Here is a 16,162-nt window from a genome sequence, read left to right as displayed (position 1 = left end):
ATCTGGCTGCGTGAGCAGGTGCATTGTAGGAGTGGAAAAACCAGTCCCCCATCTGCCACAAATCAAACCTTTTTTGTCACACACTGTTATGTAATCTTTTAAGAACCTCTGAATTGGTGGTTCTCAACCTGTGGGTCACAACCCCTCTGGGGGTCCAGTGACCCTTTCACAGGGGTCACCCAGTTCATAACCGTAGCAAAATTACAGTTATGAAGAAGCAACAAAAATAATTTTATGGTTGGGGGTCACCACAACACGAGGAACTGTATGAAAGGGTAGCGGCATTGGGAAGGTTGAGAACCACTGTTCTAGAGCCTCAGTATTTTTGTTGCTTTCTGCTTTAGTGGCCCACTCAATGGTAGAGAGATCTATCTAGGAGTAGAATTGTTGAGTCATATGTTAACTCTGTGTTTCATCATTTGAGGAACGGCCATGTTGTTTTCCAAAACCATTTTACATTCCAGTCAGCAATGTGCAGGTATCTCATTTCTCCACATCCCTCCTAACTTGTAATTATGTGACTCTTGGGTTGGTGTGAATCAGTCTCCCTGTGGTTTGATTCTAATGGTGTTTATCTCCTCATGTCTGTAGTTATTGACCATTGGTATATGTTCATTGGAGAAATGTCTGTTCACATCTTTTACGTAATTTTAAACTTCATTTGTTTATTATGATGTAGACATTCCACAAATATATGGATATTATCAGATATATGATTTGAAAATGTGGGTATTATTTCCTGTTCTGTGTGTTGTCTTTTCCTTTTATGAATAGTGTCCTTTGAAGCTCAAAAGCTTTAAATTTTGATAAAGCCAAATTTTCTTTTTTCTCTTTCTTGGTGCTCTTACTTTTGGTTTCCTATCTATTAATCCAGTGAGAAATCTGAAGTTAAAGAGAACTTATCCCCCGGGAGGGAGAGGGAAAAATGAGGAGCTGATACCAAAGGCTCAAGTAGAAAGAACATGTTTGAGAATAATGTTGGCAACAAATGTACAAATGTGCTTCACGGGATGGATGGATTGTGATCAGAGTTGTGTGATCCCCCAATAAAATGATTTGGAAAAAAAAGAATTTATCCCTACGTTTTCTTTTAAAAGTTTTGCTCTTAGATTTAAGAGTTTAAACCTCTTTGAACTTATTTTTATGTATTTAGATGTCAGGTGTGTGCTGTAAGGTCCCACGGTTGTTTTGCGTGCTGTGTAGTTGTACCCAGCCTATTTATTGCAACTCCTGTTCTTTCACAGTGAATGATCTTGGCACCTTTGCTGCAGACCACTTGGCCATGGTGTTTGTTGTTAGATGTCATTGAGTGGGTTCTGAGTCTTTGCAGCCCTGTGTGCAGCAGAAGGAAACACCACCCAGTTCTGTTCCATCCTCCCCGTGTTTCTGTTTGAACCTGGTGCTGCAGCCACTAGGCAGTCCATTTTGTGCAGGGCTATGTTAGGCCTGCTTGACGAGAAAAACAAATCCAGGGTCACTCATATATGTGTAAGAGAGAGCTTTATATCAAAAAGTAATTATGTATCAACCAAACTTCCGGTCTAGATCAAGTCCATAAGTCCGAATACTAGTCTATAAATTCCTCTTCAGACTCACCCCGCCACATGCAGAGTGTTGGAAGATCACAGGCTGGTGGGTGCAGAGTTGTGTGGATCCAAGGGAGGTGGGCACATCACAGGGCTCACACAGACCTCAGTGTGGCTCAGATGGTGAATGGCTGAGAGAGAGAAAAACAGAGAAGGGAGGGTCCCAGGACCCTCCTTATGAGAAGGCTACACCCACAAGGAGGTACCATCAGGCTGTGACCCAATTGACAGGCTAGACTCCACCCCTACACTTACATATCAAGTTGACACGGATATTCTTCCCACCCACCCCACCACCCACCCCCCGCCACTCTACCAAGCATGATGTCCTCTTCAGAGACCGATCTCTCCTGATAACATGTCCAAAATACCTGAGACAAAGTCTCACCATCGTTGCTTCTTTTTTTCTTCCAAGACAGATTTGTTTGTTCTTTTGACAGCCCTTTCAATATTCTCCACCGTAATTAAAATGCATGAATTTTTCTTTGGTCTTTCTTATTCAGTGTTCAACTTTTACATGCATAGGAGGCGATTGAAAATGCCATGGCTTGGGTCATGTGCACCTTAGTCCTCAAAGTAACATCCGTGCTTTTCGATCTGTAACGAGGTCTTGTGCAGCAGATTTACCCAGAGTAATATGTCCTTTGAGGGGTATTGCCATCTTAACAATATCAAGTCTACTGATCTATGAGCATGAGTTTTTTACTGTTATTTATCTAGATCTTTAATTTCTTTCAACAATGTTTTATTTTTCAAACTACAAGCCTATCGCTTCTCGGCCTTTTGGCTAAGATCAAGTGTAGTATCAAACTACAAGCTTTGTTCTTTAAATTTGTTCCTTGTAGATATTTTATGCTATTTTAAATGCATTTTGGTTGCTCATTGTCAATATAAGATGGAATAGATATTTGTATTATCAGTCTTTCATCTTAAAACCTGGCTGAACTCGTTTATTAGTTCTAGTAGTTTTCAGTTGATTCTTTAGGATTATGTATGTATATATGATTGTTTTCTTTCTCCATCCTGACATGAGTGCTTTCTAATTTCTTTTCCTTGCTTAATTGTTTTGGTTTGAACATAACCATACAATGTCAAATAGATGAATAGAGTGGACATGTTTTTTCCCTGGCCTTAGGTGTGGGAAATATCAGGATTTTTGCCATTAAGTATGATGTTAACTGCGTGTTTTCTGTAGATGGCCTATATTAGGTTGAGGAAGCTCTGCTCTTAGTTTGCTGAATGTCTTTGACTTGAAAGAATGTATGAGGGGCAGATGTGTAAAATGTGTGCCACATTTGGACTTTCAAGAGTTGGCAATTTGATAGAGAAATCAGGGGAGCACTCTAGAAGGCTAGAGATATAAATCTGGGTGTTATTAACCTATATATGAAATTTTAAAATGCGAAATTGCATGGTGTCACCAAGGGAGGGAATATAACTAGAGACGTTTCCCCCTCTGCCACCCAGTTCTTCAGTTCTCAGCTTAACTTAAAGCATATCCCACTACGAGGTATTCCCAAGCCTGACCTTGGACATGAGTCTTTAGAACCTACAGGATCAGCCACATGGTAGGCACCCAGTTAAAACTGTGCGTGAGCAAATGACAGAACTTTATTGAAACCACGCAGTGTGACATGTGATTTGGTTAGCTGCTCATATCGTGAAGTGCAAACCAGACAGCGCTTACTCTTTCCAGTGCTTTCAGCATCCTGTGTTTTCCTCTGAGGGAATTTGAGAGGTGGAGCAAGCAACAGCTGTCTCAAACCATGTAGAATTGGAGAGAATACGTGTTTATATTCTCTCATATTCTGGCTCTCCCCTGCTCTTCTGAAAAAGTAGTTTGGCATCTCTTCTGTCGCTAACAGTTTCTCATTTTGACTTTCTGCTTATTCACACTCTTCATCACGGCACCCCCCGCCCCAGCCCTGAAAACATATTACTGAGAGAAGGTGGTGTAGCTTCTTTAATGCTCTGAAGGCTGAGGCTTTCATGCCACCACAGCTGACAGTGGACGAGTCTCCAAGGAGTACTTCTCAAATCTGCCATCCTCGTCCCAGCAAGCCATCAGGGTAATCCAGGAGCCCTCGGGGAGTGAGTCGATGCTTGTGCATTGGGTTGTTAACTGCAAGGCCAGCATTTTTAACTTACCAGCCCCTCCACAAAAGAAAGCTGAGGTTTTCTGCTCCTGTAAAGTTTAACAACCTCAGAAACCGAGGGTTTGACTCTGAACTCTGTTGGGTTGCTGCTAGTAGAAATCGACTCAGTGGGAATGGGTTTTGGTCAGAATAGTTCGGAAATATGCCGAATTTTGAGAATACCTCCTTAGAGAATTCTCCTCGCATTGGGCTTCGTACCCACTCAGTAAAATAGCACTGAGGCTTGGTGTGATGTTCTGAATGTCTTTAACCCTTAAGACTCCTGAGTGTAGAGTTGGTTCCTCAGGGTACCTACCACCAGCTCACCTTGCTTCATGTAGTGCTGTGAAAAGGCACTTCATGGGGAAGAAAATATCTTTTTTAAACATACTGTTCTTTTGGATTATTAAATAACCTAAAATTAATTACAGCTGTTTAAACATATATTGAAAGTTTATTCTATCTGCACACTCTCCTTAGTATATCATAGAGTTGAATACTAGTTGTCTTTTTAGTTTTCATATTTTTATTCCTAACAAGTGAACATTTATGAATGAATGTGAGACCTGTGTTCTCACGTATTACTCATAGTCATCATAGGATCATGAAGAAGGTTAAACTTTTCATTGCCTTCTTTTGAATCCTTTCTTTCAGATGCCTTTAATGTGCACCAAGACGATGGCCTGGCGGAGTTGGTCTTTCTTCCCAGCGACCCAGCCCATGCTGCAACAGTTCCAGAGCAAAAGGACCCTTCAAGAGACATTTATGGTATATTTTCTTCAGCCGCGTTTATACTTTAATTCTAAATGAGCGATGTGGCCTATCATCTTTGAAGTTAAACACTAGGCAAAATCATGTGGAGGGGTTCTGTCCGTGACATAAAAACATCCTCCCTTAGAAAAGTTATCATTGAGCAGCTCAAGGATTCCTTGTTTCTTCCTCAGAGACCCGAGACCCATAACCTAGGGCTCAATTTCATCTTCACATTCTACTCTCTCCTGGCATTGGGCCAGTTATCAGCCTCTCCAAACTTTAGTTTTGTTATCTAGAAAGTGGGCCAGTACTAGTTCCTACCTTACAGATTGTGCCAGGGATTAAATAAAATTTCGTGAAAGCACTTAGCGCAGTGCCTGGCATTCTGAAAGGTGTATCAGATGGATCCTCGTTTTCAGAGTGCCTACCCTTCATGAAGTCCAGCTTCAAACAGCTACATCATTTTATTCGCAGTTTTAAAATTATAGTCTTGTAAGATCCCGACAAATGGATGGTTCCCTCTGTCTTTGTGCTGACTCCCTTGGGAACAGCACAGTAACACGTTTGACTGTTGCTGTCCACTGAGTCGCCTGGTTTTAGCTTTGACCACTCTTCCTTCAGTTCAGTCACACCGCCTTCTCTGCCGTCTGACATCGGACATCGTAATGATAGTAGTATTATACTTAATTTGCTTCTTGTGAATGTATAAAGCATTTTCACAAAATTGTCTTCCACTGTTGGAAAGGGAGACCTTACTGTCGCAATTCCTTGCTATATACTGTATTATATAGTTTGTTACACTAAAACCAGAGTGAAAGTCTGGTCATTTCCATGTTTGTAACAGTATAGAATTGTTTTCATTAGTCCTTAATTCTGTGTCTTCATGGCATTATTTACAGCTCAGTGTAGACCAAATTTCAAAACTATCTTTGTGTTGTTTCCATTGTAGGTATGCCACACTATGACACATGTGCTTCAGAAGCTGGTGATGTGCCTCCGGGCTGGTCTATGGAAGTCCCTGACTCTCTACACCCAGCAGCCTTCCTAGCCCCTGAGTCTTTTAAACAACCTCTGCAGCCTGCGGAAGGTAAATGATTAGAACCCTCTTGTCTCAGTGAATGATTATGGTAGTGTTACTTATTTTTTAGCAGTTTATATCTCAAAGGTAAAAATGACAGAACCATCACAGTTGTTTTTAAACTTAGATGGCTGTCAGCACGTCCTTGCATGGTACAAATGATTCTATGGGGAGACAGAAGAAAGATCGGGTGGTGTGCTTCGCTTAAAGTTATAGTCAAAGAAACCCTGGGGAGCAGTTCTACTCCGTACTGCATGGAGTAGCTGTGAACTGGAACTGACTTCGTGCTCACAGACAACAACAAAAGCATTATCGTTGCATTGCTGGAGGAGTTAATGGTTGTGTTACAATACGTGGGGTCAGTGGGCAGAATAAATCTCTTCTTAATTCAGTGCAGATGAAAACTTCGGTACTTTTATTTACAATAAGGATTACTGTGGAGGGAGGGTGGGGTGTAAAGGGGGAACCGATTACAAGGATGTACATATAACCTCCTCCCTGGGGGATAGACAACAGAAAAATAGGTGAAGGGAGACATCAGACAGTGTAAGATATGACAAAATAATAATACTTTATAAATTATCAAGGGGTTCATGAGGGAGAGGGGAAAATGAGGAGCTGATACCAAGGGCTCAAGTAGAAAGCAAATGTTTTGAAAATGATGCAGGCAACAAATGTACAAATGTCCTTGACACAATGGATGGATGGATGGATGGATGGATGGGTGGATGGTGATATCAGTGTCCTGTTCTTCTGACATGGTTCGTACAGGGTGTAATAATCACAAACATAAGAGCCTCCTGTGCCTCAGAAAGTCAGCGTTGAATGTAGATGTGTGCTAAATTTCTAACTTATTTCCCTTAGAGTCAGCCAAGGAAGTGGAAATGGCATCAGAAAGAGAGAAGACGTCCACAGAATTATCGGACATAATACCGCCTGGTGAAACAGAGAAGGCCCTAGCCAAGGACACAGGGCCCGCTACAGAACCAGAGATGGCACTGGCTAGAGACCTGGAACCGTTCACCAAATCAGATGTGGCACTGCCCCAGGACATGGTACTATTCACAGAAACCGAGGCAGTCCCAGCCAATGATGTTGTGTTGCCCACAGAAACAAATGTGTCTTTGGACAAGGACATGGTACTATTTACAGAAACAGAAATACCCCTGGCCAAGGATTTGACAATGTTTAAGGAGAAAGAGATGGCTTCACCTATTAAAATGGATTTGACCCCAGCAGAGGACATGGTGTCAGTCTCAGAAACAGAGATGGCACTGGCTAAGGATCATCCAATATCCACAGAAATATTCCCAGCCATGGAAGCATCCCTGCCTCCTGGAACAGAAGTGGCTCTTACCAGGGATGTGACACTGCCCCAAGAAACCAAGGATGTGACAGAAACAGAAGTGGCCACCTTGATTAAGGATATGACCCCACCTCCACACGTAGAGGTATCCCCCGTCAAGGATATAGCTCCATCTCCAGAAACAGAGATCACCCTGGCCAAGGGTATGACACTACCAACAGAAACAGAGGTGACCCTAGTCAAAGATGTGGCTCCATCCCCAGAAACAGAGGTGGCCCCAGTCAAGAATGCAGCTCCATCCCTAGAAGAAGTATCCTTGGTCAAAGACTCACCTTTGCCTCCAAAAGCAGCAGTAACCCTGCCTACGGATGTGGCTCTCCTGTCTGGAACAGACGTGACTCAGGCCAACGACCTGACTCCAACCACACACACCGCACCACCTTCAAAAGCAGAGGCCACACCAGTGCCGGTTCAGGACATGGAAATTTCATGGACACGGGAAGGATTAACTGAAAATTCCCAGTTTGAATCTCTCCAGGATGAGAGGCAGCCAGCTGCACCTACTTCCACGATTTCACCAGGTATGGGTTTATGCTTGCTCTCACTGTTTCTGCCTCCCAGAGTGTAGTCTCCAACAGGATGATGGACAAACCTGTTCTAGGTAAATAACGGCAGATAACTGTACTTGGAATGTCTCTTCACATTCCCACTGTCCTAGGCACTTCTTTCTCATTTCTGTCTCCTCCAACCTCTCACACCTCCATCTTTCTTCTCTGCTGATCTTCTGTCTCACAGATAATTGAAGCAGTAGGAAAAAATACCAGGAAACTCACTGCTTTATTTACCCAGCTACTTGTATCTGTGCCCATCTGCTCTCTTTTTGGGGGTGGGGATGGGTTTTTTAATCTTTTTATTATTGGGGGTCATACAACTCTTACCATAATCCACACACACTTCAGTTGTATAAAGCATACTTATACATTTGTTGCCCTCATCATTCTCAAAACACTTGCTTTCCACTTGGGCTCCTGGATTCAGCTCCTTGTTTTTTTCCCCCCACCCCTCCTCCTGCATCTGTTCTTTTCCGTATCTTAAAAATAATGCAAAAAAAACCTCCCAACTCTACAACTACCGCTCCCTGTCTCGTGTCCAGTACAGCAGAATTCTTCAAAGAACAATTTCTGCACCCTGTTTCTTCCAAGTGAAGAAATAATTTCAGAAATAATTATTTTCTGAAACTTAAGTGGTATTTTATTGTTAACCTTAGAACCAGCCGCAGCCATGGGCCAGAAGTACAACTTACCGACAGATGAGGATTCTGTGGTAGAGACACTAGAGCAGAAGAAACAGTGCAGTGATCAATCTAATGAGCTTTCTTCAGAGACCTCAGGTAAGTCGGGAAAACAAAACAATACAACGTAGATATATTCCTGGGAGCTTGTGAGAAATACTGCATCTCTACCTCAGACTTTCTGATTCAAAAACTGCATTTTATCAGGACTCCTAGGTAATTCTTAGATGTGCATTAAGTTTAAGACGCAATGCACTAAGGTACTTTCCAAAGTGAAGCTCTGTTAATCGGTGAACTTCAAGATTGCACACTTTGGCTGATACACATGAATATCAACTTTGGATGACCCTTGTTTACTTTTTCTGTGTCTGATTACGACGGGAACTCCTTGAGGGCAGGGGTCATGTCTTTCTTAGTGCTTTGCACACGATCTTAATCACCGAATAGGCGCTGAGTAAATATTTGATGTTTTAGATGTGATTTTATTGACCCTCAACATATCAAAAGTTTATCCACTGTTTTTACATGCAAAATGCACCACAGAATGCCACACAGATATTTATTTAGACCCTGGTCTTACAGTCTATGTGAAGAGAAGAGACTCCCGGGATGAGCTCTAAAACCAAAGGTTTATATCATAACTGAATAAAATTGTTTAAGAAATGGAACCAAATTGCTGCTGCCAGGGGCCCCAGTGAGTGTGTGAAATGTGGAGGGATGCCATGTCCTGGCACGTTTCGGAGAGGGGCACTAATTGACCTTAAGCTAGTAAAGATAAGAACAAAAGGTACTATTGAAATATTTTTGAACCCTTGTTGTCTTTTGCTTTTTAATTGTTTACAACCTGTTCACTGGGTCACATTTGACGAGAACTGTCATAGACCTGCTCTTAATGGCACTTACCATGACCTTGCATCTAGGGATTTACACCGTGGGTTGGTTGCCTGAGGGCAGGGGACTTCCAGCATCTTTCCCACCATTGCTCATCCTAAGTGATGTGGCTCAGTAGCCTACTGGCTTGGGGTTTTGTTTTGAGTGTTTTTCATTGGCTAGCTATTTCCTTTCAAGGCCAATTCTTTTTTTAAACACCCCCCCCCAGTTTTATTGACACATGATTTCCATACTTTAGATTTTAATGGTTGAAGTATATTAAAAAGAATTCTGTAGTCATCACCACAATCAATTCTGAAATCTTCTCTTCATCCTTGTACTCATTAGCTCCTCATAGCTAACCCATTTGACCATTAGTATGCTGCTTTTTCAGAGTGTGCATTTAAGAACAGAATTTTGAAGTGTAAAGCATTTGTCTTTCAAAGTAGAATGCTCTGGTTGAGAAAGAGGATGATTTTTCATTGGTGAAAATACAAATTATCGTGTGTGTCTAGTGGTAGTACTCGGTCCTGTTTTCTACTTCCCAAAATTGATCTGATTAGTTGACGAATATCTAATGTTTGTGACAGGCTCTCAAAATGGTAAATCCTTTCCAAACTCCGATATATTTTATCTAATCAATTAATGTCACCAGAAAGAGAGACACGGCATGTTCCTTGATGTGAAGCACGGAGGTCTAATAGAATATGAAGACTAGTAAGGTATTCGCTGGAGTCTTACTATCTCACTGCAGATTTGGAAGTAATGGGAAGTAAAAATATCCGATAAGATTTACAGGCAGTAAGTGTTTATGTAGAGAAATGAAAAGACTTCAGTTTGAATTTCATTCCTCCAGTTTTAAACCGTTTTGTAAACTTGTTTGAGAGAAATCTTTGAGATGATGATCTGTAGTAAATATTTCTAATCCCAGTTAGGGGTTAGAAATCTTTAGCTGGGGGAAAAAAAGAAAGAAATGTTTAGTTGGGGAAGGAAGAAACTTTTTTCTAAACAAATTTAGTATGTGGAATGATGAAAATAGATTATTTAAATAAATCACTAAGGTGATTTTTTTTAAAAAAAGAAACAGTACTAGTTTCCGTTGGAATTTTAGCGAGCTTCATGTATTGCAGGTACCCCAACACAAGCCAAACAAGTTTGCAGACCCAGTGACCACAGGTCGGTCCGGCCCAAGCCTGCCAGGGTCCCTTCTGAGCTGCTGGGAGGCTGCCTTCCACAGAAGACTCTTGACCCCAGGCTGGGCCCCTGCCCTTTCTCTGAGTTGGATTTGGCCTCTGGTTCGTCTTCCTGTGGCGAGCCGGGAAACCAGAGGAAAACCATTGATGTTGGCAGGGAAGCCTGGGAGCTAGAAAGTGCACCGATGATGATGAAGAAGAAAAAGAAAAAAACAAAGCAAAAGAGATATCCTCAGCCTCGGGCTGGTGGGCTGTGGGGAGATGACAGTAGAGATACGCCTAAAAGCCATTCCTTTGCAGCTGCTGCACAAAAGTTGGGTGTCCTCCCCAGCCAGGGCACAGTGGTGGGCACTGAATATGCACCTGTGGCCCCAGACAGCGCGACACAGGAGTGTGTCGATCACGCTGGGGCGGCCATACCAGTAGCTGAGAGCTCTGTCTCAGAGAGTCTCAGAATTCCTATGTCTTCTAAAGAAGAACACCCAAAAGCTGAAGGAAATTCTCGGCCCAGACTGAGAGTAGAGCCAGAGGTCAAAGTTGACAAGTTAGTACCACTGGGTCAAGACAAAAAATCACTGCAGCAAGATGAGTGCAAACCCCAACCTGTACCCCAGCGGGGGACTCCTGTGCATAAAAACCAGAGACTAGGCTCGCCCACTCTGAAAGAACCCCTTTCAGAAATCTCTGCATACCACAGAGAAACTCCTCTGGAGAGCAGACCCAGGCAAGATTGCTCTCCTGTTATAAACCAAGAGGCTAGGGCTAGTATTTCAAGGCCCCAAACAGCAAAAGAACTAACTGATTCAACACCTACTTTGACAGCAAGTAATCCAATAGAAAATATTCTAAAAGAAGGGGATGATCAAAATCCAATGACTAAGCCACAGACTATCAAGCAGAAAGCGAGTTCTAAAGCACAGACTGTCGAGCAGAAAGCGAGTTCTAAAGCACACACTGTCGAGCAGAAAGCGAGTTCTAAAGTACAGACTGTCGAGCAGAAAGAGGGTCCTAAAGTACAGACTGCAGAGCAGAAAGAGAGTTCTAAAGTACAGACTGTCGAGCGGAAAGAGGGTCCTAAAGCACAGACTGTCGAGCAGAAAGAGAGTCCTAAAGCACAGACTGTCGAGCGGAAAGAGGGTCCTAAATCACAGACTGTCGAGCAGAAAGAGAGTCCTAAAGCACAGACTGTCGAGCGGAAAGAGAGTCCTAAAGCACACACTGTCGAGCAGAAAGAGAGTCCTAAAGCACAGACTGTCGAGCAGAAAGCGAGTTCTAAAGTACAGACTGTCGAGCAGAAAGAGAGTCCTAAAGTACAGACTGTCGAGCGGAAAGAGGGTCCTAAAGCACAGACTGTCGAGCAGAAAGAGAGTCCTAAAGCACAGACTGTCGAGCAGAAAGAGGGTCCTAAAGTACAGACTGTCGAGCAGAAAGAGGGTCCTAAAGTACAGACTGCAGAGCAGAAAGAGAGTTCTAAAGTACAGACTGTCGAGCGGAAAGAGGGTCCTAAAGCACAGACTGTCGAGCAGAAAGAGAGTCCTAAAGCACAGACTGTCGAGCAGAAAGAGAGTCCTAAAGCACAGACTGTCGAGCAGAAAGAGAGTTCTAAAGCACAGACTGTCGAGCAGAAAGAGGGTCCTAAAGCACAGACTGTCGAGCAGAAAGAGAGTCCTAAAGTACAGACTGCAGAGCAGAAAGAGAGTCCTAAAGCACAGACTGTCGAGCAGAAAGAGGGTCCTAAAGCACAGACTGTCGAGCAGAAAGAGGGTCCTAAAGCACAGACTGTCGAGCAGAAAGAGAGTTCTAAAGGCCCCAGAGAGGGTGAAGAACTACCAAGGGAGGCTTTTCCCAAGACAGAGAAAGAAATCCGCATCTTTGCTTTGGAGCAGCCGCAAGACAAGGCATTAGGTCAGGCCCCTGAGCCAGTAAATGAGCCATTTAAGAGAATGGCAGGTGATGGCAAAAACAGGAAGGGAAGGGGAAGTTCTGGGAAGATGAGAGCAAATTCTGGGAAAGTGAGAGCAAGATATGAACTCTTTCCTCTGGCCAGCCCAGCTGATGTTGTACCAGGTGAACCGGCCCTCAGAAGAGGAGTGACTACTGAGAAGAATGAGGAGCTGGGGCTGGGTTCTTCCGCCACTGACCTCACTGGGGTGGTGGTGACGGGGGAAGCTAAGGACAAGACTGACGCTGAGGTGCCACTGATCCCTTTGGGGAGTCGGTCAGACATGACCCAAACTTCTGGTGGTAAGACAGAAAGAGGAGCTGAGCACCTAGATATCGATGTCAGTCACCGGAGCAAGGAAGCAAAGTGTCCATGGATGGATGCTGAGGCATCTCCCAGGATTTCTGAAAAAAGAGTCAATGAAGGCAAAAACAAAAAGTTTAAAAATAGTTACTCCACACAGTCTGCTGGAACAGAGAACAAGGCCGAAATTGTCACGTCACCTTTTGCAGGAAATGATGGAGATGCTAGTAGTCGCCTCCATAGAAACAAGGAGTTGGGACTTGATTTCCCCCAAAGGCAGGGTCCTTCATCCTCCGGTATTTCAGATACACCCACCATGGCATTAGTTGACAGAAAGGCTAGTTCATTTGAGCTTGAGGCTTTATCGGAGAAGAAAACAAGCACAGCCAAGCCTCGTGCTGTTCCTGGACCAGCAGCTATAGTGACAGATGTGAGCTTGCAAGACCAAATCCAAGGGGTAGGATTTGTTCCTGTAATACCGACCGAGGAGAGGAAGACAGATGCAGCCAAGGGACATGCAGCAGTGAGTGACAAACCAAATAAAAGGAGCAATGATGGAAAAAGTAAAAAGGTTAAAAATAATTTTCCTGAGAAGCATATTCAAGAGAATAAGCTAGGTGCAACCAAAATACATGTTCCCATGGAAACCACAGGGGACCACAGGATTGAAAGACTGGGCTATGTGGATGAAAATAGAAATATTACATTCACCTGCCCCAGAACACCACCAGGGTTGGCAAGTAAGTCAACCCCTCTAGAGGCTGTGGAATCGGCAGCCTATAAAAAGCTGCCCGCGCCTGCTACTCAAGTAGTGAAGGAAGGTGAATCCTTCCCAAATACCTGGGCTGAAAACGGGCAAGAAGTAGTCCCAGTGCAGATTTCCAAAGTATCGGAAATCTGCAGCAAAGATGGAGTCCCATGCCAAGAAAGACCCCAGGCCTCCTCTGCTTCTACAGACACTGGAGTTGCCCTAGTTTTCCCAGCAGCCATAGAAACAGTTAAAAGCCACGGAGATCACCTTTGTAAAAATCAAGGTGAGCATACTGAGCCTATGAAGAACGAAGCAGGGAAAGATGGAGGGCATGTGGTAAGAGAATCCGAGTCAGTACAAAGTGGTGCCTCTGATCCTTCAGTCAAGACAGCCACAGAGCCAGCAAAAGGGCACCTTCTCCCTAGGGCACCAGAAGAGGGCCCCAGCCCGCAAGGAGATATCAGAGGCCTTGATCCAGCTGCAGGTAGGAGTGATTTCCTAGCACATCCAGGGAAAACAGAAAAAAACAAACCTGAGTCCCAGCCTACCCCAGTGCAAACTCCTGAGTTACCTAGAGACAACATACAAAATCCCTGTTGCCCTGAGGACCAGAATGCTGACGGTAGGGATTTCAAGGACACAGTTCGTTTGAATAAGGGGGTGCATTTAAGTCTTTTAGCCCCAGAATGTGAAAAGGATACATTGAAAGAAACTAGTCTGGCTTGTAAAATTACAGAATTGGAATGTGTTTCCTTAGCAACGCCAGGCTTCCATTCAGATTTCTTAGTTGGCAAAGTTGCACCTACCCCTTCCGGAGTGGTGGGTGAGTTAGTTGTGACTGCTCCCATGAGTCCTCAATTCCCAGAACCCAAAGAAGAGATTTTGGGGTCGCCTCTGGAAAAAACAGCAATATCTGAACCTATGACATTGGGAGAAGGGAAGAAGGAAGTGAAAAGCAGGCTGGCCGAACCAATAAAAGGCTACATGAGACCTACCAAGTCCCGGGGACTTAGTCCCCTTCCGCCCAAATCTGCAACCCAGGACCTGGAGCGCTGCAAGCCGCAGAAGTCAACTGGTATGCACCAGCCCTTGCTGGGAAAGGCGTGTGCTTGTGGCTTTTGAGTCAGCATCTGCCTTGGTTCCATTCAGACTCTAATCATACTTCCTAATCATGGGTTTGTTGACTACTAATGACATGTTTTCTGTAACCCAGGCATGCCTTGTGTCCAGCTAGAGGGAACTGGTGACTTGGTTGCATGACTTTATTACCTAGCACTGAACCTTGAGTTTCAAGTGAAGTAAAATTTCCAACAGTAAAATATTTAGTAAAAGGCCTATCATAATCCAACTATTCTTAGTAAAATAAGACATTGTGCGTCCTATGTGCAAAGTTTCCAGTCAAGTTTTAATCATTTGATATAAGGATTCACAGGAGGAAAGAAAAGATTTCCATATCTAGCTGTGTTCTGGGGGTGCCCCCCCCAGTGTATATTGAGGCATAATGGTGGGCTTAATTGTCCAGATTGCTTTGGGGGTAAATGAGAACAGCCGGCCTGCTGTGAGGCAGTGGTGGCCCCAGAGCAGTAGCACCAGGCACAGGCTGTGTGTTTTGTGGTGGAAAAGAGTTTCAGTGGCACAGCTGCAGCCTTGAACCAGTGGGTTGCTTGTGGGTTAGACTTTGGGACACAGCTCCTGTCCATTGAACATACTAAAATTTGCACATCCAGGGGAATTGTTGTCATTTGTCCCTTTTTGGCCCTAAGCATTCGAGTAATTGGGCGAGATTAAGAAGATTGCCGTAAGATTTAGAAAGATTCATTTTTTATTCCTCCCGGAAAGCGTGCATTTAATCAGGCCTCCTCTGACTCTAGCCTGCCGGGAATCCGCTTCCTGGCCTTGGAGGTTTTTCACGGTCAACAAATGACGCTATTTCGTAATCACTGTTATCCCCGCTGCATGCTGTTGCTACTAACTCTGGAACGAACAAAAGCACCAATTGGTTGTGGTAGCGGTCAGACTTAGGGGGAGATTTGATTGTGGGGTTGTGTTCTGCATGGCATGGACTTGTTCCTTTCAGATAAAGCTTGCTCTGCATGAATTTGTACCCAGTAAGAAATATATACTGCAATGTAATTGAGAATAAGAAAAAAATTATTTTATAAGATAATCTCATGTTTTCTGTTTTTATCTTTTATTAGCTATTAGCTATCCCATTGTCAAGGCAGACCACGAGATAGGATGTATGCAGGGCTTTCCAGCATCTGTTAGACATCTCTGTCCAGTTACCGAGTTTCCTTTTGTAAGCCATTTCTTTTATGTCAGCTGTGATACAACAGATCAACCCAGAAACTTCATACAAATTTTGCCATCTCTGTTTGCTCGGTATTTCCGAAGAAACGCATAAGGGTGTCTTCACTTCATGAGGAAGCAAGGCAGGTGCTGCAGAGTTTGGGGGCCCCTTTTTTTTTTGGCCAGTGCAGGCTTGAGCCTATGCTTGAGGCGTGAAGGAGTGACCCTGCAGATTGTAAACGGTGGGTGATAGATTTTAGGACCAAATGGATTGCTGCTTGTTTGAGACAGCCTTTTTCTCTAAGGACAGTCTGTACTTAAAAGAAATTAGTTAAAATCTCTCACTAATTTTTAAAATAAATAATAAACACACAGGAGTATAGAGTAAGCCGTAAGTCCTTACCCCTCCATCAACTCCAGTCCTGGTCCCTCTGCCCAGAAATAACTAATGTTACTGCTGTTTTATTCACCCTTCTAGCCAGTTTACGCATAAGCAAGCAGTGACATACATGCTTTTCTTTTGAGCAAAAGGGATATCCCTACTGCCCTGTGCTTTGCCTTTGAAACTTAGCCCTAACCCTAAGGACCTTTCCGTGTCAATACAAAGAAAAGAGTGCCACTCCCATGGTCCCTAGGTAGCAGTTTGTGATAAGGGTGTGTAGCAC

General features: G+C 43.7%; 1 protein-coding gene and 1 pseudogene across 5 annotated transcripts in view; both read left to right on the top strand.

The window, feature by feature from the left end:
• The window catches only part of MAP4 (microtubule associated protein 4), a 204,927-nt gene that overhangs the window by 150,344 nt on the left and 38,421 nt on the right, over nt 1-16,162 (top strand). For all 5 annotated transcript variants that reach the window (XM_075547267.1, XM_075547269.1, XM_075547270.1 and 2 more), the window contains 4 exons: nt 4,376-4,489; nt 5,424-5,561; nt 6,417-7,439; nt 8,126-8,248. In XM_075547267.1, the coding sequence (XP_075403382.1) occupies nt 4,376-4,489; nt 5,424-5,561; nt 6,417-7,439; nt 8,126-8,248 (1,398 nt within the window). The remainder of the gene's footprint in view (nt 1-4,375; nt 4,490-5,423; nt 5,562-6,416; nt 7,440-8,125; nt 8,249-16,162) is intronic.
• On the top strand, nt 2,354-2,524 carry LOC142447397 (U2 spliceosomal RNA; annotated as a pseudogene).

The sequence above is a fragment of the Tenrec ecaudatus genome, chromosome 4, assembly GCF_050624435.1.
Source record: "Tenrec ecaudatus isolate mTenEca1 chromosome 4, mTenEca1.hap1, whole genome shotgun sequence".
NCBI lineage: Eukaryota > Metazoa > Chordata > Mammalia > Afrosoricida > Tenrecidae > Tenrec > Tenrec ecaudatus.
Note: the sequence above shows the minus strand (reverse complement) of the source record. Positions and strands in the feature narration are given on the sequence as shown.